General features: G+C 34.4%; 1 protein-coding gene across 1 annotated transcript in view; it reads right to left on the bottom strand.

Annotated features, from left to right (window-relative positions):
- Positions 1-26,838, bottom strand: part of LOC133176914 (serine-rich adhesin for platelets-like) — a 166,867-nt gene that overhangs the window by 88,579 nt on the left and 51,450 nt on the right. The window contains exons 36-40 of the mRNA XM_061311972.1: positions 26,291-26,419; positions 23,086-23,208; positions 22,716-22,889; positions 1,731-1,934; positions 1,188-1,202 (exon numbers count right to left, since the gene is read on the bottom strand). Coding sequence (XP_061167956.1) covers positions 1,188-1,202; positions 1,731-1,934; positions 22,716-22,889; positions 23,086-23,208; positions 26,291-26,419 — 645 coding nt within the window. The remainder of the gene's footprint in view (positions 1-1,187; positions 1,203-1,730; positions 1,935-22,715; positions 22,890-23,085; positions 23,209-26,290; positions 26,420-26,838) is intronic.

The following is a 26,838-nucleotide window of genomic DNA, read 5'->3' as shown; positions in this document are numbered from 1 at the left end:
TGAAGGCTGTGTTGTTGTTGCTGCAGTGTGGATTATTGTAGTTGGAGCTTGTGTTGTTGAAGTTTGAGCTTGTGTGTTTGTGCTTGCAAGATTTTCTGCTGTAGTTGGAGCACTTGTTATGGTTGTTATTCGTGTTCTTGTTTCTGCACCCTGTGTAGTTATGGTTGGTGCTTGTGTTGTTGTTGTTGCAGCCTGTGTTGTTGTGGTTGAAGATTGTGTTGATGTTGTACCTGAAGGCTGTGTTGATGTTGCTGCAGTGTAAATGGTTGTAGTTGGAGCTTGTGTTGTTGAAGTTTGAGCTTGTGTGGTTGTGGTTACCGCATTTGTTGTGTCTGCGATCTCTGTTGTTGTGATTGGAGACTTAGTTGTTGCAGTTGGTGTTTGTGTTGTTGTTGCAGCATGTGAAGTTGTGGTTGGAGTTTGTGTTGATGTTGCTTTTGAAGGCTGTGTTGTTGTTGCTGCAGTGTGGATTATTGTAGTTGGAGCTTGTGTTGTTGAAGTTTGAGCTTGTGTGTTTGTGCTTGCAAGATTTTCTGCTGTAGTTGGAGCACTTGTTATGGTTGTTATTCGTGTACTTGTTTCTGCACCCTGTGTAGTTGTGGTTGGTGCTTGTGTTGTTGTTGCAGCCTGTGTTGTTGTGGTTGAAGATTGTGTTGATGTTGTACTTGAAGGCTGTGTTGATGTTGCTGCAGTGTAAATGGTTGTAGTTGGAGCTTGTGTTGTTGAAGTTTGAGCTTGTGTGGTTGTGGTTACCGCATTTGTTGTGTCTGCGACCTCTGTTATTGTGGTTGGAGACTTAGATGTTGCAGTTGGTGTTTGTATTGTTGTTGCAGCCTGTGAAGTTGTGGTTGGAGTTTGTGTTGATGTTGCTTTTGAAGGCTGTGTTGTTGTTGCTGCAGTGAGGATTATTGTAGTTGGAGCTTGTGTTGTTGAAGTTTGAGCTTGTGTGTTTGTGCTTGCAAGATTTTCTGCTGTAGTTGGAGCACTTGTTATGGTTGTTATTTGTGTACTTGTTTCTACACCCTGTGTAGTTGTGGTTGGTGCTTGTGTTGTTGTTGTTGCACCCTGTGTTGTTGTGGTTGAAGATTGTGTTGATGTTATTCTTGAAGGCTGTGTTGATGTTGCTGCAGTGTAAATGGTTGTAGTTGGGGCTTGTGTTGTTGAAGTTTGAGCTTGTGTGGTTGTGCTTGCAGGATTTGCTGCTGTAGTTGGAGCACTTGTTATGGTTGTTATTCGTGTACTTGTTTGTGCATCCTGTGTAGTTGTGGTTGGTGCTTGTGTTGATGTTGTTCTTGAAGGCTGTGTTGATATTGCTGCAGTGTAAATGGTTGTGGTTGGAGCTTGTGTTGTTGAAGTTTGAGCTTGTGTGGTTGTGGTTGCCGCATTTGTTGTGTCTGCCACCTGTGTTGTTGTGGTTGGAGACTTAGATGTTGCGGTTAGTGTTTCTGTTGTTGTTGCAGCCTGTGAAGTTGTGGTTGAAGTTTGTGTTGATGTTGTTTTTGAAGGCTGTGTTGTTGTTGCTGCAGTGTGGATTGTTGTAGTTGGAGCTTGTGTTGTTGAAGTTTGAGCTTGTGTGTTTGTGCTTGCAAGATTTTCTGCTGTAGTTGGAGCACTTGTTATGGTTGTTATTTGTGTACTTGTTTCTGCACCCTGTGTAGTTGTGGTTGGTGCTTGTGTTGTTGTTGTTGCAGCCTGTGTTGTTGTGGTTGAAGATTGTGTTGATGTTGTACTTGAAGGCTGTGTTGATGTTGCTGCAGTGTAAATGGTTGTAGTTGGAGCTTGTGTTGTTGAAGTTTGAGCTTGTGTGGTTTCGGTTACCGCATTTGTTGTGTCTGCGACCTCTGTTGTTGTGATTGGAGACTTAGTTGTTGCAGTTGGTGTTTGTGTTGTTGTTGCAGCATGTGAAGTTGTGGTTGGAGTTTGTGTTGATGTTGCTTTTGAAGGCTGTGTTGTTGTTGCTGCAGTGTGGATTATTGTAGTTGGAGCTTGTGTTGTTGAAGTTTGAGCTTGTGTGTTTGTGCTTGCAAGATTTTCTGCTGTAGTTGGAGCACTTGTTATGGTTGTTATTCGTGTACTTGTTTCTGCACCCTGTGTAGTTGTGGTTGGTGCTTGTGTTGTTGTTGTTGCAGCCTGTGTTGTTGTGGTTGAAGATTGTGTTGATGTTGTACTTGAAGGCTGTGTTGATGTTGCTGCAGTGTAAATGGTTGTAGTTGGAGCTTGTGTTGTTGAAGTTTGAGCATGTGTGGTTTCGGTTACCGCATTTGTTGTGTCTGCGACCTCTGTTGTTGTGATTGGAGACTTAGTTGTTGCAGTTGGTATTTGTGTTGTTGTTGCAGCATGTGAAGTTGTGGTTGGAGTTTGTGTTGATGTTGCTTTTGAAGGCTGTGTTGTTGTTGCTGCAGTGTGGATTGTTGTAGATGGAGCTTGTGTTGTTGAAGTTTGAGCTTGTGTGGTTGTGCTTGCATGATTTTCTGCTGTAGTTGGAGCACTTGTTATGGTTGTTATTCGTGTACTTGTTTCTGCACCCTGTGTAGCTGTGGTTGGTGCTTGTGTTGTTGTTGTTGCAGCCTGTGTTGTTGTGGTTGAAGATTGTGTTGATGTTATTCTTGAAGGCTGTGTTGATGTTGCTGCAGTGTAAATGGTTGTAGTTGGGGCTTGTGTTGTTGAAGTTTGAGCTTGTGTGTTTGTGCTTGCAAGATTTTCTGCTGTAGTTGGAGCACTTGTTATGGTTGTTATTCGTGTACTTGTTTCTGCACCTTGTTTAGTTGTGGTTGGTGCTTGTGTTGTTGTTGTTGCAGCCTGTGAAGTTGTGGTTGAAGATTGTGTTGATGTTGTACTTGAAGGCTGTGTTGATGTTGCTGCAGTGTAAATGGTTGTAGTTGGAGCTTGTGTTCTTGAAGTTTGAGCTTGTGTGGTTGTGGTTACCGCATTTGTTGTGTCTGCGACCTCTGTTGTTGTGGTTGGAGACTTAGATGTTGCAGTTGGTGTTTGTGTTGTTGTTGCAGCCTGTGAAGTTGTGGTTGGAGTTTGTGTTGATGTTGCTTTTGAAGGCTGTGTTGTTGTTGCTGCAGTGTGGATTATTGTAGTTGGAGCTTGTGTTGTTGAAGTTTGAGCTTGTGTGTTTGTGCTTGCAAGTTTCTCTGCTGTAGTTGGAGCAATTGTTATGGTTGTTATACGTGTACTTGTTTCTGCACCCTGTGTAGTTGTGGTTGGTGCTTGTGTTGTTGTTGTTGCACCCTGTGTTGTTGTGGTTGAAGATTGTGTTGATGTTGTACTTGAAGGCTGTGTTGATGTTGCTGCAGTGTAAATGGTTGTAGTTGGGGCTTGTGTTGTTGAGGTTTGAGCTTGTGTGTTTGTGCTTGCAAGATTTTCTGCTGTAGTTGGAGCACTTGTTATGGTTGTTATTCGTGTACTTGTTTCTGCACCCTGTGTAGTTGTGGTTGGTGCTTGTGTTGTTGTTGTTGCAGCCTGTGTTGTTGTGGTTGAAGATTGTGTTGATGTTATTCTTGAAGGCTGTGTTGATGTTGCTGCAGTGTAAATGGTTGTAGTTGGGGCTTGTGTTGTTGAGGTTTGAGCTTGTGTGTTTGTGCTTGCAAGATTTTCTGCTGTAGTTGGAGCACTTGTTATGGTTGTTATTCGTGTACTTGTTTCTGCACCTTGTGTAGTTGTGGTTGGTGCTTGTGTTGTTGTTGTTGCAGCCTGTGTTGTTGAGGTTGAAGATTGTGTTGATGTTGTTCTTGAAGGCTGTGTTGATATTGCTGCAGTGTAAATGGTTGTGGTTGGAGCTTGTGTTGTTGAAGTTTGAGCTTGTGTGGTTGTGGTTGCAGCATTTGTTGTTGTGGTTACAGTCTGTGTTGTTGTTGATGGAGACTGTGTTTCTGCAGTTGAGGCCCTCATTGTTGTGGTTGGAATATGTGTTGTTGTTGTGGTTGCAGCCTGTGTAGTTGAGGTTGGAGCTTGTGTTGATGTTGTTCTTAAAGACGTTGTCGTTATTGCAGCCTGGGTTGCAGTGATTGGAGCTTGTTTTGTTGTGGTTGCAGCTTGTGTTGTTTTTATAGCCTGTGTTGTTGTAGTTGCAGCCTGTGTTGTCAGGATCACAGCCTGTGTTGTTGTTGTTGTTGTTGAAGCCTGTTTAGATGTGAATGAAGATTGTATTGCTGTAGCATCGTGTGTTGTTGAGATTTCAGCTTCAGTTGACGTCGTTGCTTCAGAAGCTGTATATGTAAATAGAAAATGTTTTGTTTTAGTTGGATATGGAATTTATTTCAGAATCCTTGTTTTATTTTGATCAGTGGGATTCACGCGTGAAACTATAGAGATAATTCTGTCCCATGAGTCAAATATTTCGTGATAAAAAAATTTTCTTCATATTTTCACAAGTGCGAGACACATGTGAAGATGGGGGAGGGGGGGGGGGGATCCTGTCTCCCGAAAAAAAGAACTAAGCATGTCCCATTCGTGGAATAAGTTCCATATTATTGCATACAACAAATCAGAAAATTCGCCTAATAATGATACTATTGTTCTCCTCAATTGAATTAATGATATCATCAATTCAATTTGAATTAATGCGAGCAACAATATTTCTTAAGGAGCAATTATTCTTCATCTTTTAAATGTTAATGATTTCTTTAATTGAAGTGTTGCTCTCTAAGAGAATTGATGCCTTTAACAAAATGATAAATACGAAGAAATACCCTGTATTTACATCATAGTAATTTTGAGCATTTTTAGAATTTCATATAGTTTGCATGAGTTAAAAATTTAAATAAAATACAACCCTTTTTCATGTGCATCGTGTCATTAGTTATGATAGTGTTTCACGGCCACCCGACCTTCTAGGGGAACATAACATTTGCTTATTTTATTTTTCTACATTGGACCAAAAATTGATCGAGATCATCTAAAATTGATGCAATTGGTTATGAAAAGTTATTTCATCTGCATCCAACTTTCAAGTGAACACATTTTTAAAATCTACATCACATCAAGAACAGGTGAAGAAATTCTAATTTAATTCAGTTTACTTTGCTTGTTTCATCCACTCATTCGGACATTACTTCACCAAATGCAAACAATCAAGGAACGTGGAAAGGATTTTCATACCGAGTTTATCTCATTTAATTATTAAATCATATAATAAAGAACTTTTGCTGTTTTTCTTTCAGTTAATACGGTGATTTAGTCACTCACTCTCGTATCACACTACTCGCCCTTTGGGATCGGCTACTTTTGTGCATCTCTGGTGGCTTAAACATCATATTGGCCTCAAAAACAACAATAATTTATATTATTATATGATGAATTCCTAGCTCTCGGATTGGCTGAGATCCAACAATCTAAAAATCATACTAAACTTTGTTTTTCCTGCATGAGACCTTACAGGTGAAGATAAGCATATTTTTTTCTACATTGGACTAAAAATAGATCGGGAAATTCGGACCTGTTACAGTGGTTATGTTTGCCTGCTCCAGACCTCCCAGGTATTTACAATGGACTAAAAATAGATCTGGAACTTCCATTTTGATCATTTAGTTCCGATTATTTTTGTAATCACTGCGTTCGGGTAGGACTTCGACAGTTTAGATTATTAAGAAACAAACATCTCAAAGACAACATTTACAAACATACAGGTGCATAAATGAGGGCTGTTCGAGAAGTTTGCGGACCATGTCAATCTTTGTTACACTGTTTTCATTAATTTATTGTTGTATCAGCTTGTGTGGTGTTTTACCTCGTTTTGTCGTGTCAACTTGTGTAGTAGTTGTTTCTACTTGTGTAGTTGTTGTTTCAGCTTGAGCTGGCCTTGTTTCATATTGTGTTGTTGTTATTTCATCTTGTTTTGTGGTTGTATCAACCTTTGTTGTTGCTGTTGTAGTTTGTGATGTTTCATCTTCAGTAGTTGTTTCATCCTTTGTTGATGGTTCAGCTTCAGTTGATGTCGTTGCTTCAGAAGCTGTATATGTAAATAGAAAATGTTTTGTTTTAGCTGGATATGGAATTTATTTCAGAATCCTTGTTTTATTTTGATCAGTGGGATTCACGCGTGAAACTATAGAGATAATTCTGTCCCATGAGTCAAATATTTCGTGATAAAAAAAATTTTCTTCATATTTTCACAAGTGCAAGACACGAGTGAAGATGGGGAGGGGGGGGGGGAATCCTGTCTCCCGAAAAAAAGAACCAAGCATGTCCCATTCGTGGAATAAGTTCCATATTATTGCATACAACAAATCAGAAAATTCGCCTAATAATGATACTATTGTTCTCCTCAATTGAATTAATGATATCATCAATTCAATTTGAATTAATGCGAGCAACAATATTTCTTAAGGAGCAATTATTCTTCATCTTTTAAATGTTAATGATTTCTTTAATTGAAGTGTTGCTCTCTAAGAGAATTGATGCCTTTAACAAAATGATAAATACGAAGAAATACCCTGTATTTACATCATAGTAATTTTGAGCATTTTTAGAATTTCATATAGTTTGCATGAGTTAAAAATTTAAATAAAATACAACCCTTTTTCATGTGCATCGTGTCATTAGTTATGATAGTGTTTCACGGCCACCCGACCTTCTAGGGGAACATAACATTTACTTATTTTATTTTTCTACATTGGACCAAAAATTGATCGAGATCATCTAAAATTGATGCAATTGGTTATGAAAAGTTATTTCATCTGCACCCAACTTTCAAGTGAACACATTTTTAAAATCTGCATCACATCAAGAACAGGTGAAGAAATTCTAATTTAATTCAGTTTACTTTGCTTGTTTCATCCACTCATTCGGACATTACTTCACCAAATGCAAACAATCAAGGGACGTGGAAAGGATTTTCTTACCGAGTTTATCTCATTTAATTATTGAATCATATAATAAAGAACTTTTGCTGTTTTTCTTTCAGTTAATACGGTGATTTAGTCACTCTCGTAGCACACTACTCGCCCTTTGGGATCGGCTACTTTTGTGCATCTCTGGTGGCTTAATCATCATATTGGCCTCAAAAACAACACTAATTTATATTATTATATGATGAATTCCTAGCTCTCGGATTGGCTGAGATCCAACAATCTAAAAATCATACTAAACTTTGTTTTTCCTGCATGAGACCTTACAGGTGAAGATAAGCATATGGGTACATACCTCTAATTATTTTTAGAATCGGTAGGAGAAGAAAGTAGTGCAGAAAAAATTACAAGTTCCTTAATTTGTAGACCTGAATAAAAAAACTGTGATAAGGTATTAAATTGAGCCTCATACTTGTTGATAAGGAGTATGTTCCCTTGCAAAAAAGCTTGTCAGATATAATTTATCAAGAAGATCAGCAGAATCATTTTATGTATTATAACACCAGTGAGAAGTCTTGAAATCCCCTACTTTCACTTTCATTTTCAGAGGTTAACGCAGACAGACGCATTTTGCCGGAAAACGAATCTGACATGCCACCTCGAGATTTTAACCAAGGAAAGACAACTTGATGTGCTTTGATTTGAGGGGTCACTCAATGCTGAACGAAAATAAGGGACATTGCTATGTGAAGAAACGTTAACATTGCCGCCTATGGGAAAACAGTTAGTGGGCTGTACCCATATTTTTTTCTACATTGGACTAAAAATAGATCGGGAAATTCGGACCTGTTACAGTGGTTATGTTTGCCTGCTCCAGACCTCCCAGGTATTTACAATGGACTAAAAATAGATCTGGTACTTCCATGTTGATCAATTAGTTCCGATTATTTTTGTCATCACTGCGTTCGGGTAGGACTTCGACAGTTTAGATTATTAAGAAACAAACATCTCAAAGACAACATTTACAAACATACAGGTGCATAAATGAGGGCTGTTCGAGAAGTTTGCGGACCATGTCAACCTTTGTTACACTATTTTCATTAATTTATTGTTGTATCAGCTTGTGTGGTGTTTTACCTCGTTTTATCGTGTCAACTTGTGTAGTAGTTGTTTCTACTTGTGTAGTTGTTGTTTCAGCTTGAGCTGGCCTTGTTTCATATTGTGTTGTTGTTATTTCTTCTTGTTTTGTGGTTGTATCAACCTTTGTTGTTGCTGTTGTAGTTTGTGATGTTTCATCTTCAGTAGTTGTTTCATCCTTTGTTGATGGTTCAGCTTCAGTTGATATCGTTGCTACAGTAGCTGTATATTTAAATAGAGAATGTTATACGTTTTTAGTTGGATGTGGAATTTATTTTAGAATCTTTGTTTTATTTTCATCAGTGGGAATCAAGCGTGAACCTCTAGAGTTAAAAAGAAAAAAAGAACCAATCATGTCCCTTTCGTGGAATAAATTCCACATTATTGCATGCAACAAATCAAAGAATTCGCCTAATAATTAAATTATTGGTCTCTATTGCGCGCACAATATTTCTAGAAAGAGCAATTATTCTTCATTTTTTAAATATAAAGATCTCTTCAATCGAATTGTTGCTCTCTAAGAGAATTGATGCCTTTTACCAAATGATAAATGCGAAGAAATACTCTGTATTTACACCATATGTATTTTAAACATTTTTACTATTAAATACAATTTGCATAAGCTGAAAATCTGAATAAAATAAAACCCTCTGTCATGTACATAATATCATCAGTTATGACAATGGTTCATGGCCACCCGAATTTCTGGGGAACATAACATTCACTTATGTTACTTTTCGACATTGGAACAAAAATAGATCGAGATATTTTAAAATTGATACAATTGGTTATGAAAAGTTATTTCACTTGCACCCGACTTTCAGGTGAACACATTTTTAAAATCTACATCACATCAAAAATAGGTAAAGAAATTCAACATTAATACATTTTACCTTGCTTCTTTCATCCACTACAGTACTTAACCAAATGTAAACAATCAAGAAACGTGACAAGGGTTTGCTTACCTTGTTGATATCATTTATTCATAGAATCATATAATAAAGTTTTTTTTAGTTAATCCGGTTTTTTTAGCCACTCTCAAAGCACGATTCTCGCCCTTCCGGCTCGGCAACTTTTGTACACTTCAGATGGCTTTATCATCATATTGGCCTCAAAAACAACAATTATTTAATATATTATTATATGATGAATTCCTTGCTCTGTGATTGGCTGAGATCCAGCAATCTAGAGCGCAACATGCTTTTGTCGGACCCAGGAATTAAACTGTTTGCCTTAGGCCGCTAGGCCGAAGGCAAACAGTTTGGTTTGAGGGGTGGACAAAACGTATTTTGCCCGAGAACAGAGTCAAAAATAATTTTGTTATACCTTCAATGATTTATTGTTTTGACATAGATGTATCTTGTGCCGCTTCCATGATGTAAAGACAACATTTACAACATACAGATGTATGAACGAGGACTGTTCGGAAAGCTTGCGGACCAAGCCAATCTTCGTTACTATTTTCATTTAATTTATTGTTGTATCAGCTTGTGTGATTGTTTTACCTCGTTTTGTCGTGTCAATTTGTGTAGTAGTTGTTTGTACTTGTGTAGTTGTTGTTTCAGCTTGAGCTGTCCTTGTTTCATATTGTGTTGTTGTTATTTCCGCTTGTTTTGTTGTTGTTTCAACCTTTGTTGTTGCTGTTGTAGTTTGTGATGTTGATGTTTCATCTTCAGTAGTTGTTTCATCATTTGTTGATGGTTCAGCTTCAGTTGATGTCGTTGCTTCAGTAGCTGCATATGTAAATAGAGAATGTAAGATTTTTTTTAGTTGGATATGCAATTCATTTCAGAATCTTTGTTTTATTTTCATCAGTGGGAATCAAGAGTGAAAATATAAATTAAAGATAATTCTGTACCATGAGTCAAATATTTTGCGATAAAAATTTTTACTCATATGTTCATAAGTGGGAGACACGAGTAAAGATAGGGGGAAAATCCTGTCTCCTGAAAAAACAGAACAAATCATGTCCCATTCGTGGAATAAATTGCATATTATTGCATACAACAAATAAAAAAAAAATGCGCCTAATAATTAAATTATTGCTCTTCCTATTTGAATTAATGATACATGTATTATTAATTCAATTTTATTTAATGCGAGCAACAATACTTTTAGAAAGAGCAATTATTCTTCTCTTTTAAAATAAAGATCTCTTCAATCGAATTGTTGCTCTCTAAGAGAATTGATGCATTTAATCAAATGATAAATGCGAAGAAATACTCTGTATTTACACCATAGGTAATTTTGAACAATTTGATTTTTAATACAATTTGCATAAGCTGAAAATGTGAATAGAATAGAACCCTTTGTCATGTGCATAATATAATTAGTTATGATAGTGTTTCACGGACACTCTGCCTTCTAGGGGAACATAACATTTACTTATTTCTTATTTTATTTTTCTACATTGCACCAAAAATAGATCGAGATCTTCTAAAATTGATGCAATTGGTTATAAAACGTTATTTCATCTGCACCCCACTTTCAGGTGAACACATTTTAAAATCTATATCACACCAAAAATATGTGAAGAAATTCCAAATTAATACATTTTACCTTGCTTTTTTCATCCTTTTCATTCGGACAGTACTTCACTAAAAGTAAACAATCAAGAAACGTGGCAAGGGTTTGTTTACGGAGTTGATATCATTTGTTGATAGAATCATGTAAAAAAGAAAAATTGCTGTTTTTTTTTTTAGTTAATCAGGTCATTTAGCAACTCTCGAGGCACAATTCTCGCCCTTCGGACTCGGCAAATTTTGTGATCCTCAGGTCTCTTAATCATCATATGGGCCTCAAAACAACAATAATTTATATTATTATATGATTAATTCCTAGCTCTCTGATTGGCTGAGATCCGACAATCTGTCGATATTAAGACCGGTGAATGACGAAAAATAATTTGCACATTTTCCTTTTTAATCAGTTATCACAACTTATTTCTTTTATATCATTCAAATCTCGTTTCGATTGAATAATTCAGTGATGCCGTTTTATAAAATAAAGAAACGTAGTTAACAAACATCATCTTGTATCTAGTGTATTCTTAGAGGAGTAATTAAGAACTCTTGTGCACCCGTTTCGGAGTTTATTTGCAAAAATTTATTAATTTATAAGTATAGATTATATCTATTCAAGCTCAATTTGACGAACCAATCGTCTAACCAGGGACAAGATTGTCGTTTACTCTTCAGATTTAAATACACGTAATTAATTACAATTATATGCTTAATAAGAGATATAATATAATCTTTGATACAATGTTTTGAAAATATAAACACTTTCATAAACAATTTTCCTAGGTTATTAATTTCCCAATAATGATTTTAAAATTCAGGAATATATTCAACCCGAGATAATCAAGTAATTGATGCATTATTCTGAAATTGAACCCTTAACAATATTACAGAATGGTTCTATCAAAGATGTAATTAAATGATAAATAAAATTTATTATATTTAAGTACACTGTTCACGCGTCTCTTAGACATTCAAGAAGGGTTTCATTTCGTTGCCCTCGATTCTAGATCCGATTACATTAAACTATTGAAAATAATTTTTGTATTATACCTTAATAGTTCTTGTTTATTTCTTTTACACCTTACTCAAAATGAAATAATTTACAAAACCTGTAAGATGAGAAAGTAGTGAAAAAATCGGGGGATCGCTAGTAAATAAAATGGGGATACATGTAGTTCCAGCACTGTTCTAATCAAAATTTTTTATTTCTTTTTTGTGAAACTTGAAAAAAAACACCGAATATTCAAATCTTAAATTCATATTCAAATATTAACTCACCGAATGAATATTCGAATGTTCGAATATTCGTTAACATCCCCAATGAACATAGATCGGGAACTTCCAAGTTGATCAATTAGTTCTGCCCACTATCCACTCATTAAAACGTTTCTCTATCACTTGATATTTACTTTGCTAACAATTGTCCCTGCTGCATAATTTCTAAGTCAATGTTTAAATTTTTTACCGCGTAACTGCTGTCATAAGTTCAGCAATTGTGAAGCGCCCGTCTCTTTTTCTTACTTTACTAACTCTTTTTAAAGTTTTTGATAAGATTTTTACAGATAATCCGTTTCCTTAAAGATCGTTCTTGTCTGAAACAGGTTCTCTGTTATTCAAATACCGCCTGTTCCATTTACATATAAATGCACGACTCGTTTTTATCACATTTCCTGCTTTCTCCAGCATTTCAGAGTTTAATCTGCAGCTATTCCAAAACAAGAGGCCCATGGGCCACATCGCTCACCTGAGCACATTGGCTAGGCAAAAGCAAAAATCAGTTCAGTATTGAAAAGATTGGGGGGGGGGGGCTTGAATTTTAAACTATATGATGATGCTCCCATGTCAGTATAACAAATGGCTTTGCTGTACATGAGAAGATTTCTATAAAAAAAAATCCCATATATTCCTTTGTAAAAATTTGATCCCCCATTGTGGCTCCTCCCTATTCCAGGAGTCATCATTTGAACAAACTTGAATCTACACTACCTGAGAATGCTTCCATATCAATATGACTAAACATAGTTTTTCTGTTCTTGAGAAGATTTTTTTTTTCTATATGTTCTTATATAAAATTTTCGATCCCCCATTGTGGCCCCACCCTATGCACCCTATACCCAGGGGTAATCATTTGAACAAAATTGAATCAACACTACCTGAGGATGCTTCCATATAAATATGACTCATCACGGCTTTGCTGTTCTGAGAAGAAGATTTTTAAATTTTTCCTATATATTTCTATGTAAAACTTTGATCCTCCATTGTGGCCCCGCCCTACCCCCGGGAGTCATGATTTGAACAAATATGAATCTTCAATACCTGAGGATGCTTACGTATAACTATGACTTATCATGGCTTTGCTGTTCTTGAGAAGACTATTTTTAAAGATTTTTCCAATATATTTCTATGTAAAACTTTGATCCTCCATTGTGGCCCCGTCCTACTCCCGGGGGTCATGATTTGAACAAATTTGAATCTTCAATACCTGAGGATGCTTCCATATAATTATGACCTATCATGGCTTTGCTGTTCTTGAGAAGAAGATTTTTAAAGATTTTTCCTATATGTTTCTATGTATAACTTTGATCCTCCATTGTGGCCCCGCCCTACCCCGGGGGTCATGATTTGAACAAACTTGAATCTACACTACCTGAGGATGTTTCCACATGAGTTTCAACTTTCCTGACCCTGTGGTTCTTGAGAAGAAGATTTTCAAAAGATGCTTTTCATTTTTCACTAATTCTTAATTATCCCCCCTTGAAAGAGCTGAGGGCGTGGCCCTTCATTTGAACAAACATGAACCCCCTTCACCCAAGGATGTTTTGTGGCAAGTTTGGTTAAAATTGGCCCAGTGGTTCTGGAGAAGAAGTCGAAAATGTGAAAAGTTTACAGACAGACAGACGGACGGACAGACAGACGGACAGACGGACTAAAGAAAAAATGTGATCAGAAAAGCTCAGCTCAGGTGAGCTAAAATTTTATCGTTAGTTACTGTTCTGTGACGATCTACGACGTAATCTTTTTTTTATTTTATTTTTCAATGAGAACTATATGTCTTTTGAAATTGATTTGTTTTCGACGAAACAAATATTAAGACATAATTTGGAACATTAAAAAAAATTAATAACTTTTTAATTTGAACGTCTTGGATTTTTTAAAATTTGTAATCAGCTGCTGATCAGTATCTCTTCTCGTACTTCAGGCACCTGATATTTCTATCAATAATTCGCAAATAAAGCCCTCGATAAAAATCCCCACGTCTCTCTCTCTCTCTCTCTCTCTCTCTCTATTTATCCTACCTCTGAAAAAAATCTTGAAATTTCATTGATCGAGAAGAATACTGTATTAAACCATATTATCCTGCCTTCCGACATTATATTGTTAATGAACTTTGCCGTAAACCCCACTTACCACGATGATTCATTTACATAATATATGTATCTGAATTAATATCTTAAGACTATTTTGCAATTACAATTTTTGCGAATTTATTTAATCCGCAAAAATTGGACAACCGCAGAAAATATCCGTTAAACGATATTTCATACCAATTGTTAGGTCATTATTTTTTACTAAATTTAAATATTCCCTCAGCCTGATCAGTACATAGGACTCTCGGCGCGTGTGACCGGTCGACAGGAGTTGCTAACTCCGCCTAGGTACATGAAACCATCTCTGAAGTTCTGAAATGTCCAGGGGTAAGTGTTGTATGCCATGTTCACAGATTTGTATTTTAGTTTTTAGTTTGATCACTGTTTTCGTCACCTTTTTCATTTGAATTGTTTTGGTATATGAGGTACATACAATCATTTTGTTTTTGAAAACTCAGTACGAGTGTTAGTTCGATTGTACACCCTCCCGCTCTTGATATAATGTGTATGTTTATTTTAAAATATTTCTTACATATTGGGCCTGCATAGTAAAATTTTCCTTTAACATGTGATACGCATGTCATACAGCTAATATAAAACCACAAGGATGTACATGTATGCACCCGATTTCATTTTACCGGTTTTTAATCATGATAATATCCCTATTCCCATTATTATATACTTATAGCTCTATAGAAAATATACATGTAAATAACCATCAACACCCTGCATGTTGTTAATTTTTGGATAAAATGCAGTTGTTGTAATATCTCATGTTCGAAAATTTAGGGGATCAAAAGAAAAAAAATCTTTTTCTGTTTTTCGGATATTTTTGCTTTTATATTAATCAATTTTTGGCATGTTTAATATTTCTACAAAGACGGAATAAGCAAAATACAAGATGAAGCTGTAGTTGTCTTGAAAATTTGTAGGAGATTTATATAATCTTGCATAATTTCAAAGAAACTGTTATTCATTTTTTAAAATACCTATGATTTTATTCATCGTAACTTTTAATTTAGAACTTTATTACATTATCGACGTCCTAGTTATAAAAAAAGTTATAATTACAAATTTCAAGAAACAATACTTACTTTATAATAAAAGGAAATATTCGGATAATCAGTGATTTAAATCTTGCTTAAAATCTAACCATTTACAATCGTATAATTCATTCACGTAATAATAAATATAAGCACACATCCTTTCTCCTTTATCACACATGCACACCCTTTTACCAATGGATACTCACCATACTGTGACTGTACAATTATCAGGAATAAAATACAAGAAAAGTAAAAGAGAATCCGTTTCATCTTAGATGGAGAGAAACAGAGAAGTGAGCAACCTTAATAGTTGTAGGTCGGATCTAAGTCACCTGACATCATCCATTGATAACTGAAAGAGCAGTAAGTAAATTTGATCCGGAAAATCTGAAGTACTTTAACCATGATTATACATTTGTCTGGTAAAATCGTACACAAGTTATCTAGGGTGAAGAATAATTAACACTGCGTCCTACATTTTTTACTATTTCTTTAGCGCACTTTTTTCATTAATATACACAGCAAATTTCAAATACATTATATGCTCAATTGAATAAAATATGTTTTTTTAATATTATGTGTGGTATATATATATCGCCGTATTGCACGAGGATAATAACGACAAGTAGTGTCTAAATCAACGTCCTTTTTTTCTCTGCAAAAAATAATTAGGGAATTCTACAGATTCACACATCTGAGTTCCCCTTTATTTCTTCATGAACAGTTGAGGAATCAATCTCTCTCGCACATGGGACCTTCTGAAGATTTGCCTTAAGTAGTATGTTATGGACGGTACTCTTACTACCTTCAACTTAATCGACCCTTAACGTTTTCAGTTTGGTTTAAATCTGTAGTATCCCAGGCACAGAAGTGTTGAAACTGCAAGAGTTAAAGTATTTTTGCTAAGAAGATACTGAGAGCTGTTAGTATCATTTCCTGGAAAATATTTGTACATGAATTTATTTGTATGGGCAATTTTGATTTTATTACGATGCTATTTGCACTGTGTCATAGCTCAACAAGAAGCCAATGGGTCACAACGCTCACCTGAGTCAATATGGCCCTGCTGTTCTTCATCCTATTATATATTCCTAAGTTAAATTTTGATCCCGAATTGTGTCCCTACCCTACCCTCAGGGATCATGATTTGAACAACTCGAATCTACACTATATAATAAAGGATTACGTAAGTTTCAATTTTTCTGGCGCATTGGATCTTTAGAGAAATTTTTAAAGATGCCACCAAATTTTCACAAATTGTTAATTATCTCCCCTTGAAAAAGAGCTTGGCCCTTCTTTTAAATATATTTGAGTCCCCTTTTACCCAAGGATGCTTTGTAGCAAGTTTGGTTGAAATTGACCCAGTGGTTCTGGAGAAGTCGAAAATGTGAAAAGTTTACAGACAGGCGGACGACAGACAAAACATGATCAGAAAAGTTAACTTGAGTTTTCAGCTCAGGTGAGCTAAAGAAAACAAGAGAGCATCTTTGAAAACGTAAATCAGGTTCTTTAAAACGTAAATCAGTTGCTACAATTTCCTATGGAAAAAATACGATTTTAACCCCGTTCTGTGTCGGACAATGGACTTTTTTCCCCCAAACTACTAGTATGCGAACAATTCCACAAGATATGTGGTATAAATCTCAGTCAGCGTATGCTTGCGATCAAACCTTGAAGAAAAAAGCAAACTATGTTTTTGTAAATAAAGATTTATTATCAGTGCTTCTTTTAAAATCTTTGTTCATCAAATGTACAATTTTATAGATCATTAGTCTTCAATAATATTTTTCAAAATACCATTATTTTTGAGCATGTCAACCCTGAAAGTGCATTTAATCGTGTTTGTTGTCCTATAATCAACAAGACTCCCAGGGGCCACAACGCTTACCCAAGCCACCTTGACCGTGTTATCAGAAGATTAATAAAAATATAATTAATAAAAAATAAAGTTTAATCTTTACTGGCCCGGTGGTTTTTGAGATTTTTAAACATTTTTCCTATACATATTTTTTTGTACAACTTTGATTCCTGATTGTGATGGCTTCCTGCCATTGGAGTTGAGTAATCGATGATTTGAATATACAATTTATTTTCTGTATTTCAAACACAAAATACCTCGAATCCAAGGATACGTCTAAATGAGCCGGAAATCCCAACCACATTTTCTGGATATATATTAAGTTTTTAACCTATATCTCGAATGCTCGGATATCTCGAAGTTTTCCCTTGGTCGAATGGAGTTTGGTATAACGAGGTTTGACTGTAATGTCAATCTTTGCTGGCCCAGTGATCCTTGTAAAGAAGATCTTGAAAACAATATTTTCTACCTATTTTTGTCTGTAGTTTGTAACTAATACTAGTAAAATAGAATCAGTACTTAATACCCATATAAAACCCCTGTCTTGCAATGGAACAATTTAATATTTAGATCTACTACTATGTTGACAATATTGGAAATGTACGTGAACTGTTTTTCCATTAGGGTATGGGGATAAAAACAGAAACAAAAGATGAAAAGCTCCTTCAAGTTAATTTTCAATTCAATCAAGGATTCATTTTAAGAAGTCTCCCCATTATAATTTTTTCGCTTGTCACAGTTCATTTTTTTAAAAAAAAATTATGCATTTTCATCAGCAGGTGAGTCCTCCTCTTTTTCCTCATTTCCGCCAATTTTTCCTCATCTTTTCACTTCCACTTCTCCCCTTCTTTTGTTCCGAGTTTTGCTCCTTCTCCTCCTATTTCTCTTCTTCTTTCCTTCTCCATCTCCCTTTTCGCCTGCCGTTTCTCCTGAAGTATCTACAGATTTATCTTCTACAGATTTTTCAGGTTTGCCTTCTGTCTCTTTTTCCAAGCTTTGGTCAGCTCTTGCAGGTTTAGTAGACTTTTCAATTTCAATATCACTGGCTTCATCCACTTCTTCACTCTTCTTTCTGCTACCTGGTAATCCAGGAATCCTACATTTAAGAATTTAATAGTGTATAATTAAGTCTATCATAATTTCAATAGAAAATTCCATCCGCAGCTCTAAATTTAAATTTACTATTATTAGAATAAGTTCAGCTTATCATTATTTTCGTAGCATACAGCAGAATTTTTCATCAAAACAGCGTTGACTTAAACTCACAGCCGAAAAGAGGCAGTTTCCCTCAGAACATGTGGGCATCCCCCCCCCCCCAATTAACTTTATTTTCCAAATTGCTTTTAAGATGTGACTTTAAAATTCTTTCCAAAATTGATGAAAAGGTTGCTTTAAAAATATGAATGAAAAACTTTGTTTCCACTTTATTTATATCTATCTTTAAAAAGTAGGAGATATTGTCCTGTTAAGGAGGTTTAAACCTGAGCTTTATTTCTAAAATTCTGCATCAATATTAGTTCTTTAAATAATTTGGATTCTACAATGCCAAATTAATTATAATATTCAATTGGAAACCAACGATAATTCCATGTAAAAATCATTGAGTGTGGAACTTAATTTTGTGACGGAAAGTTTTTTAGAAGAAAATAGTCGATTTTCTTTTTTTTAAGCACTGTTATGTTCGGATTCCAATTTTTTCATGCACGCTGCACTCGAGTTATTTCCTGCAGTGAAATGTTTTCTGCAGGTCCCAAATTATATATTAAATTAACTTTTATGAGCTCTTTCTTCATATTGTGACAAATATATCAAATATATTAGGAAAGCCCAGGAAAAAAAATAGGCCCAATTTTAACTTTAGCACATGCAAAAACAGACTGTGCTGGTGTAAAATGCTAAGAAACTGTTGATTTTAAAACAGTATCAATTTCATAACAAAATGCATTAAATGAGCCAAAATGCTTTAAAAAATTTAAAATCAATATTAATTAAAATCAGTAAATTTATATCTTTAAAATATTCTTATTTACTGGAATTTATATATATAAATGCTAAGTCAACTGCAAACCCCTATATTAAGAGGTAAAAAGACAAGTCTTTATTGTGACGTCAACGTCAAACATCGCTGCTCTGACGTCGAACGACATAGCTCGGCCTTCCTTAAATCGACACTTTTATCAAAATCTAAAAAATTACTTCGATCCTCACTTTTATTTTTCTTTTCTGAATATTGAAGATTACCTTGACCATTTTACTTAAAATCATTAATGCTTAAGAATTTTTATTGCTTTTTAAATTTTAAATGCCGGGAAAATGATATTTTGTGATTGCAGAAAGTTCAAATAATTTATTATGCAAAGTAATTTGAAACTTTTTTCTTTGTAACAATCTTTATGTGTCTATTCAGAATTGAATATGACTGTATTTGGGCCCATGATTTATTTGAATACAAAATATTGAAGGAAAAAACTTTGAAAAAGTGATAAATATGTTCAACTCAATTACGGTGCAAAGGACCAGTTTAAATGCACCATAGCACCAAAAGAAGCAGGTTGGCCTCTCATTTTTAGCTATATACTAGACCGCGATCAGAAGAGCTTATACGAAGGTAAGGTGCCCGTCGTCATTCAGTAAGATACATTTGTACATAATTATAATATAATATTATGTTGTTGTTTTTTATTTTGATAAACAGTGTTGCCATGGTGACAAAAATTAGAATTTTTTACTTTAAAAAACTTAACACACAAGCAGACTTTACTTAGATACATTATTTGATTATCGGATATTGATCTCTAGGAACGGTGTTCCCATGGTTATTTGAAATAGAAATTTCCGTGAAATACTTTCAAAACGCTAATCCTTCTACCGTTTTGGTCTGATTTCAATATAATTTTGCACATAAGAAGCCCACAATATTATACATAATTCTGTGAATCGTTTTCTGATTTTGATAAATAGTGTTGCAATGGTTAATAAAAATAAAAAATTCTGTGAAATGCTTTGTAAAGACTACTCCTACAATTTTAGTCTGATTGCAATAAATCTTGCCACAAAAAAAGAGACCAAAGCAAGGATCAATATTCTGTATATTATGCTATTGCATAGTGTCAAGTCCAAGTCCTACTCTTCTCTTCCTTTGTTATAAGTACAAACCAGTAGAGCTACGGTCTTGATTTCTGGTCTGTATTGATTTTGTAATTAGCCATGCGAGTAGATACTAAAAAAACTTGATAAAAATTTCTTAAGACTTTTCATAGCAGTATCCAACCTCCTTAAAAGTAATCGAAACAAGTGTTGGTGTACTCACTTGCTGGACCTCTTTAAGAGAGTAAACACAATAAATAAGATGACTATAACTCCAGTAAGAGAGAAAATGACAGCAAGGGCGACAACTCAGTCTTCAGTGCCCCCTGTCCTAGTAATCGTTACTTGTGTAGTGGTAGCCTGCAAAAGGTTGCAGAAATTCATCCATATTGCTCACTAGTATAGACTGTTTCACTTTAACTGTGGTACTGCTCTTTTGCAGGGCAAAATAATATATTTTGGTGAAATGTGACGTAAAAGCAATTGTTTGATATATGTTTAATCTAATTGTCTGTCTATAAAATCTTCGCCAAACATTATTTATTTGCCCTGCAAAAGAGTAGTGCAGCAGTTATTGTGAAAGGGCTAATTTACATAAAGTTAATTTTTAATATTGACCGAACAAGATAAGAAAATAATTATAAAGATTTCGTGAAACTACAAAGGATAATAAGTGTTATATTTTCAAATTATATAGATGTCTTACTTGTGTTGTTGTTGTAACTGTGGGTGGTGGACTGCCCGGAACCACAGGGTCGTTAGTGGTGTTCGTGACAAGCTTAATGGGTTCTGTTGTGATGTTGAGGACCACGCCTGTCTCAGCTTGAACTGTCTGGATAATGTTTGATATAACAGCTTGTGATCTAGGAAAGACGTGTAACATATTTTTTTTGAATTTTGAGGAAACTTCAACACTGTAAAAGCAGTAATATTTATTGAAGATTAAATTTCATTGCTTTCGTTGTTAATAATTTTCAATGAAATTAATCGCACACGGAATTTTAATATTACTATATATTAGATAAGGCAGCATTCGAAACAACGAGGTTTGTTTGTCCACGAAACCTTTTTAGATGGCAAATCAGGGTGTGAAATAGAAAAGGGTATGTTTTATTATGTTTATAACGTACTTAGTAATAACATACAGCACACATAAACTTTCTAGAGCTTTTAAATCACCATCTTGCTTTTTACATGAATACCAAATATCAGCAGATCAAAATTAAATACAAAATTTTTCAGTTAAAAATAGGTGTAGGATCACACTGTTTTTCGAAGATTAATCTACATGGGATGTGATATATCTGTATAGCAGCCCTGCAAGATACCTATCAGCCCTGGAAGCTGATATGGAAAGTGTGACGTCAGGCATATTGCATACGCAAAAAATGTATTTATTACTAAGTATGTAATAAATGTATATTAAATACAACCAACTCAATGAATAATTTAGTTCTCATATGAAATACTTTATACCAATATACCGAGTACCTGAATATTCACGTGGCATAATAAGTCTTAAATAGTGTAAGACAAAGTACTAGTAATGGAGGAAATATAGATCCATTGACTTTAATATTCATAATCCTCTGAGAAATCAGAAACAGCTTTGTTATAGAAGAAGGATTTACATTCTTAAAAAAGTACTGCATAGTGATGCATAAATACTTACATAGTAGGATCACTCATGATGGATGCAAGCACAGTCTGAGGAATAGCTATCTCATTTCCACCAAGACTGACACCGCGCTTCCTGCGTCTTTTACTGGCGGAACAAAGGGCATTATTTCTGTCGGATTTCACAATCAGCATAATTTGGGTTATTCCCGATACATCTCGTGGATAGCCATCTCCAATAGCAATCTTATCTGCAGTTGTGTACGCCAATGGAGAGGAATTGCTGGGACTGAATTTACAAATACTTCATTTATTCTGGCGTCATTTGAAGACAAAGTGAGTTCAACAATACTCAGAGAAATTTTTCTCAGCAGTTTAAATTCAGAGATGAAATGATTGCTTTCTTCAGTTGATTAGATAAGGAACCTTGCTTTATTATTATTTATCCTCCTTGGAGCACTTTATGCATGTCAAAATCCTTTTATATGGCTAATCATAGCTATGAATATTGTCTTCAATTTGAATGTAATTAGCTAATCTAATAAAGGTACCTACACATAAGTTGACTGACTGGAACAGCATTGCCTCAGGTTTGCATTGTCTTCGTTGCAGAAATTGGTGATACCAGTAGCTACTGTTGTCCTAAACTGCCTCCTCACTCTTGCTGTGAACTAAAATTGAGCTCAATATTTGTTATTTTGTAAGAGTCATTGTCCAGAATCAGTAGTCTATTAAATTACACATAGAAAATTGATAAAAGGATCGTAATCTTCAGATTGTAATTTTTTTTTATTTCAATTACGCCTTCAAAACAATGAAAATATATTCTTACCACCGATACAGGTAGGCCTTTCAATTGTAGAACAATACCATAATTCTTCTCTACTTCATTTGCTGTCACAAAGAAAAAGGAAACATGTTATAATGGTGCATATAACTTAATATAATGATAGATTTAGACCACATTTTGTTTCAAATTTTTATCCAGAAAGGCGATGAAAATACTGATGCTTCATTAAAGTGATAGAAAATAAAGGGCTATGCCTTAGCCCAGTTTTTTTTGAAAGAAAACTTAAATAAAATTTATAATCGATCTTAATTTCTTTTACTCTTTTCGTTATAAATTGAGGACCCATGGAGACAATGAAAGAGGTAATTTTGGACCCCTAAAAGAAAACTTAAACAAGCTTAAACATTAGAGAAAATATTATGAATATTTTCTGATATTTTTCGAAAATTCAAATATTTCTCTTTTCAATGCCTTAAGGACTGGACTAGAAACTTACGAGGGCATAATTGTGTATTACAGTCCTGGCTTTCTGTCAGTGGCCCTACACAGTCCGCTCCAAATCTTTTACGGGTGGGGTTGTTACATGCACGGTTCCGTGTTTGGGTCCCACTGCCACAAGTCTTTGAACAGCTTCCCCATGGAGTCCAGTTTGAAAGACCACCATTACGGTCTTGATTGTAAGCAGATAAGTGAAATAATTCACATGAAATGAGATATGTTTTTCTAGAAAGCATTCTATATCACTGATTAGAATGTGGATGATAATTTTGAACTCAATATTTCAAAAACAATAAAAAAGTTATTTTCTATTTATAATGTTTGTCATAATCAATACAACTGGGTAAAACTTAAAAAACGTAGCCTACCTTTACACACATTATTAGGTCCTAAAATGTAGCCATTTGTACAGCTACAATTGTATCCCCCTTCAGTGTTGGTACAGTTACTGTTTGTAGCATAACACGGCTTTCTTAGGCATTCATCAATGTCTGTAAAAAATTAAGTAACGTACGAGGGTCGTCCGAAAATTCCGTAGACTCTCAGATCTTTTTCAGAAATCAACATATCTTTATAAATTTTTCTCGGTGGATAAAGCGCATTGTTGTATCATGAATAACGAAGTTTTAACATGATAAGATAAAAAAAAATCGAGTAATAAGAATTGTTGTGTGTAACACACGGAGCATTCTCCGCCATCAAAAAATATAAAAGTCATCGGTTTAGATTTTTGGGGAAAATATACAAATTACAAGAATCAAATACTTTATTTCATCAAAAAGATTCTAGATACAAATGAGAAATATCTTAATATTATGATATGATTTAACATTATAATATGCGAACAAAGTATATGTAAATATGCATGTTTCATACAATAATAATTTTGAAAATCCTATCATGTTTCTTTGGGATTTTAGTCTTGTTCTGTAATGTAGTTGCACAGTGTCACTCTGTCCGATTCTACGGCCCGCCTCTTATTTTTAAGTTTCGCTTCTTCACATACTTAGAAAACCGTTTCGGTCATTTTCATATATTAAGTACTGGAAAACATTTCCATGTATATCGGACAAATATGACTTATGTGTCTCTTTAGGAGTAAATTCAAGATCAAAACAGGATCACTCATCAACAAAATAATGATCTTACAATTAACAACAACTGACATTTAATTTTGAGATTTGTTGTTAATATCTAGTTCATATGGGAAGATAACATTAACTAACAGTAATTATGCTCAAAGGTGCAGTTAATAAAAACTGGGATCAGAGCAAACACAAACCCTTTAAAACATCAGGAATGGGATTATGTGCTGGGGAGTTGGGGAGGGGAGGGAGGTAAGCATCCTCTGTCGACCGTTGGCACCCTCTCTGAGCCAATATCGTATAAATAATATAAACATATAGATATATAAATAATGGACCTAAAATTTTGTTCTGCAAATCGTCAATCAGCATTTCACCTAACGACGGGTTATTTTTACAAACAAGGTCATTTGATTGGCAGTAGAATTTGTCATAAATTTACTTGAAATATTACTAATACCCTTGTATCATCAATTTATTTGTAAGTAGTCGAAATTGGTCTAGATATTGTTCTTGCGTAGAACATGCTCTTCTAGATCCAATCAAATAGGAGAAATAAAGACATTATGCAGGTGATAATGATATATTGTAACGAATATAAGGGAAATTCAGTGGGATATGTAGAATAAACGTTTGAATGAAACTGAATATTGGTAATTGATAAAGTCTTGTCGACCTATCTAAATGTCGAAATGAAGAACGCAAGAAGAGGCTTTTTTATATGTAGAAGATCTTGAATAAACTTTGATTCATAAGAATACAAAAACAGTTCTGCTAATGGACATTTTCGTTTGGATGAACATTTATAATATAGCGGCTACAGATCTTTAGTATGGGGCGCATTATGCACTAAAAACAATGTGTAGTTTTATGTTCACGGTTTTGCATCTTAAACCACATTCATAAGTAATAACAAAATCAAAAAGAAAACTTCTAAAAGTTTATTTATTTCTGTGTACATCTGCTTTACAAACTAATCTTGCATTTGACTATGTTAATCATTAATATTTTCGTTAATAATCGTTAATCATTATATTTTTCTTTAAAAAAAACTACAAAGGAATATGCAATTAAAAACTTTGGTTCTCATCTATTTCTTATTAAATCGGAATAATTATATTATTTTCAAGGGCTATTCTTATTGAAGTTTGAATCTATTGAAAAGTTCCCTAGAAGAGAACTTCAGATCATTATACTTACCCATAGTAAATACTTTGATCCTTTGATTTTACTGTAATTATTTTTTAAACTTAGAGCCTTAAAATCGCATAAATTACATACAATGATGTTTTTTTTTAAATAATGTGCGAATACATTCATTTCCTTTTGATATAAAACAAGCTAAGTTAATTCAGATAATTTGTGTCCCTAGGTTCAGGAAAAAAGAAGAGGGTGGAAGAACTAAAAAAAAATAAGGTTCGGGAAAAAAGGTCATTCTTGATTTCTCAGCTTTTGGCCTTAAATTCAATGGACTTTTTTTTTTTTTTTTTTTTTTTTTTTTTTACAATCGACGGTTTACTTTGACATTTTAACCTGCATTATGTACGGAGGTACGGAAGTGATAATAGATAAGAAAACTTCAATATTGGTTAAGACTTTGGTGTAAGGTTCATTAACATGATTTACCGGTATACATTCAACACAGGAGATGATGGTAGGCAAAATAACATAACTGAAAATACCTTATTTGTGAGGGGGTGTACCTCCTTTTTGTCTCATTTTCTAAGGGAATCAAATAAAAAAACACATTCCAGAAGGATAACTATAGGCAGGAGGGGATCAAGGAGGGAAAGGAGGAGGTTGAAGATAGGGTGGCTGCCGTTCCCTTCCAAGACACCGTATGTGCTTTGAAATTACTCATTATTATTTTTTAATTTAGTTTAGCTAAATTAGAAAAATATATTATCAGGAAACGAAGTGTTATACGCAAACCGAATAAAGACAGATAGACGGAAAAACCCAAATTAATATCTTCTACTTTCTGTGAAAGCGGGGGACAAAAAAAATTGAATGTAAAAATTTGAGAAAACAATTTGAAATTTGCATAAAAATATTTTGATTTACCATAACAATTACTTTGAAATACAGTGGTTAAAACTTTGATACTATAGAATACTATAGTATTTCTTTAGGCACCACTAGCAGAATCAAATCCAGGTTCCTCTAAAATGCAGTGATGTACCGTTCAAAGATTATGTTGATACATACTTTGTTAGCTTGAAATATAAAATATTGATGACTAATTCTATATAATGTTTTAATCATTTCTAAATTACTTAAGAGAGAAGGATAGATGGTTTGGATATTTCCAACACCCAACCATTTAAATGATTTCAATATCCACCTGATACTTTCCATCCATTCTGACAAAGTGTAATACAGTCTTTTCCATCAATTCTGACCACCCAGTGTCCGGAAAATCTTTCACAGAATTTCTGTGAAAATTATGTAGTTGTTTTATGAACAGTCCACTACATAAACTTCTTACCATTACATATGGTTCCATCTCCTGCCAACTGGTATCCTGAGGGGCACTGGCAGGTATCAGTACCATTCACTTTGGCACACATTCGATTCTGACATGTTGCTTTTTTGGCTGCTCCACACTCAATTTCAACTAAAACACAAAACAAAAAGAAACTAAAACCTTTCCTCAGATTTTGTTATTAATCAAAGTTTTTATTTAGTGAAATATTAAATCTTGACATTTCTTTTCAAGTCACCGAAGTGTGAAATTATGATAAATAGATACTATCCAGAGTATGCACTGGAAAAACCCTACAGTTCTTCAAATAAACAGCATACCCCTTTTCATTCAGTACAATGAATATGTCTTTACACAATACATATAAAACTTCAAGAATACTGTTTACTAACTTTACATATATTTATTCATTATAAGAAGTAGTGGTAAATCTAGTAAATTGAAATTGAACATTATACACAAATAAAATTCTATTTAAACTACGTACAATCTTCTCTTTCCGTGGAATTTGTTATCATCTTATTTATGCTAATCCAAATCCTTTACAATCG

The sequence above is a fragment of the Saccostrea echinata genome, unplaced genomic scaffold, assembly GCF_033153115.1.
Source record: "Saccostrea echinata isolate AGI-Se365-2 ecotype Australia unplaced genomic scaffold, CSIRO_AGI_Sech_v1 ptg000084l, whole genome shotgun sequence".
Taxonomy (NCBI): Eukaryota; Metazoa; Mollusca; class Bivalvia; order Ostreida; family Ostreidae; genus Saccostrea; species Saccostrea echinata.
This window is presented reverse-complemented; position numbering and strand designations above follow the sequence as displayed.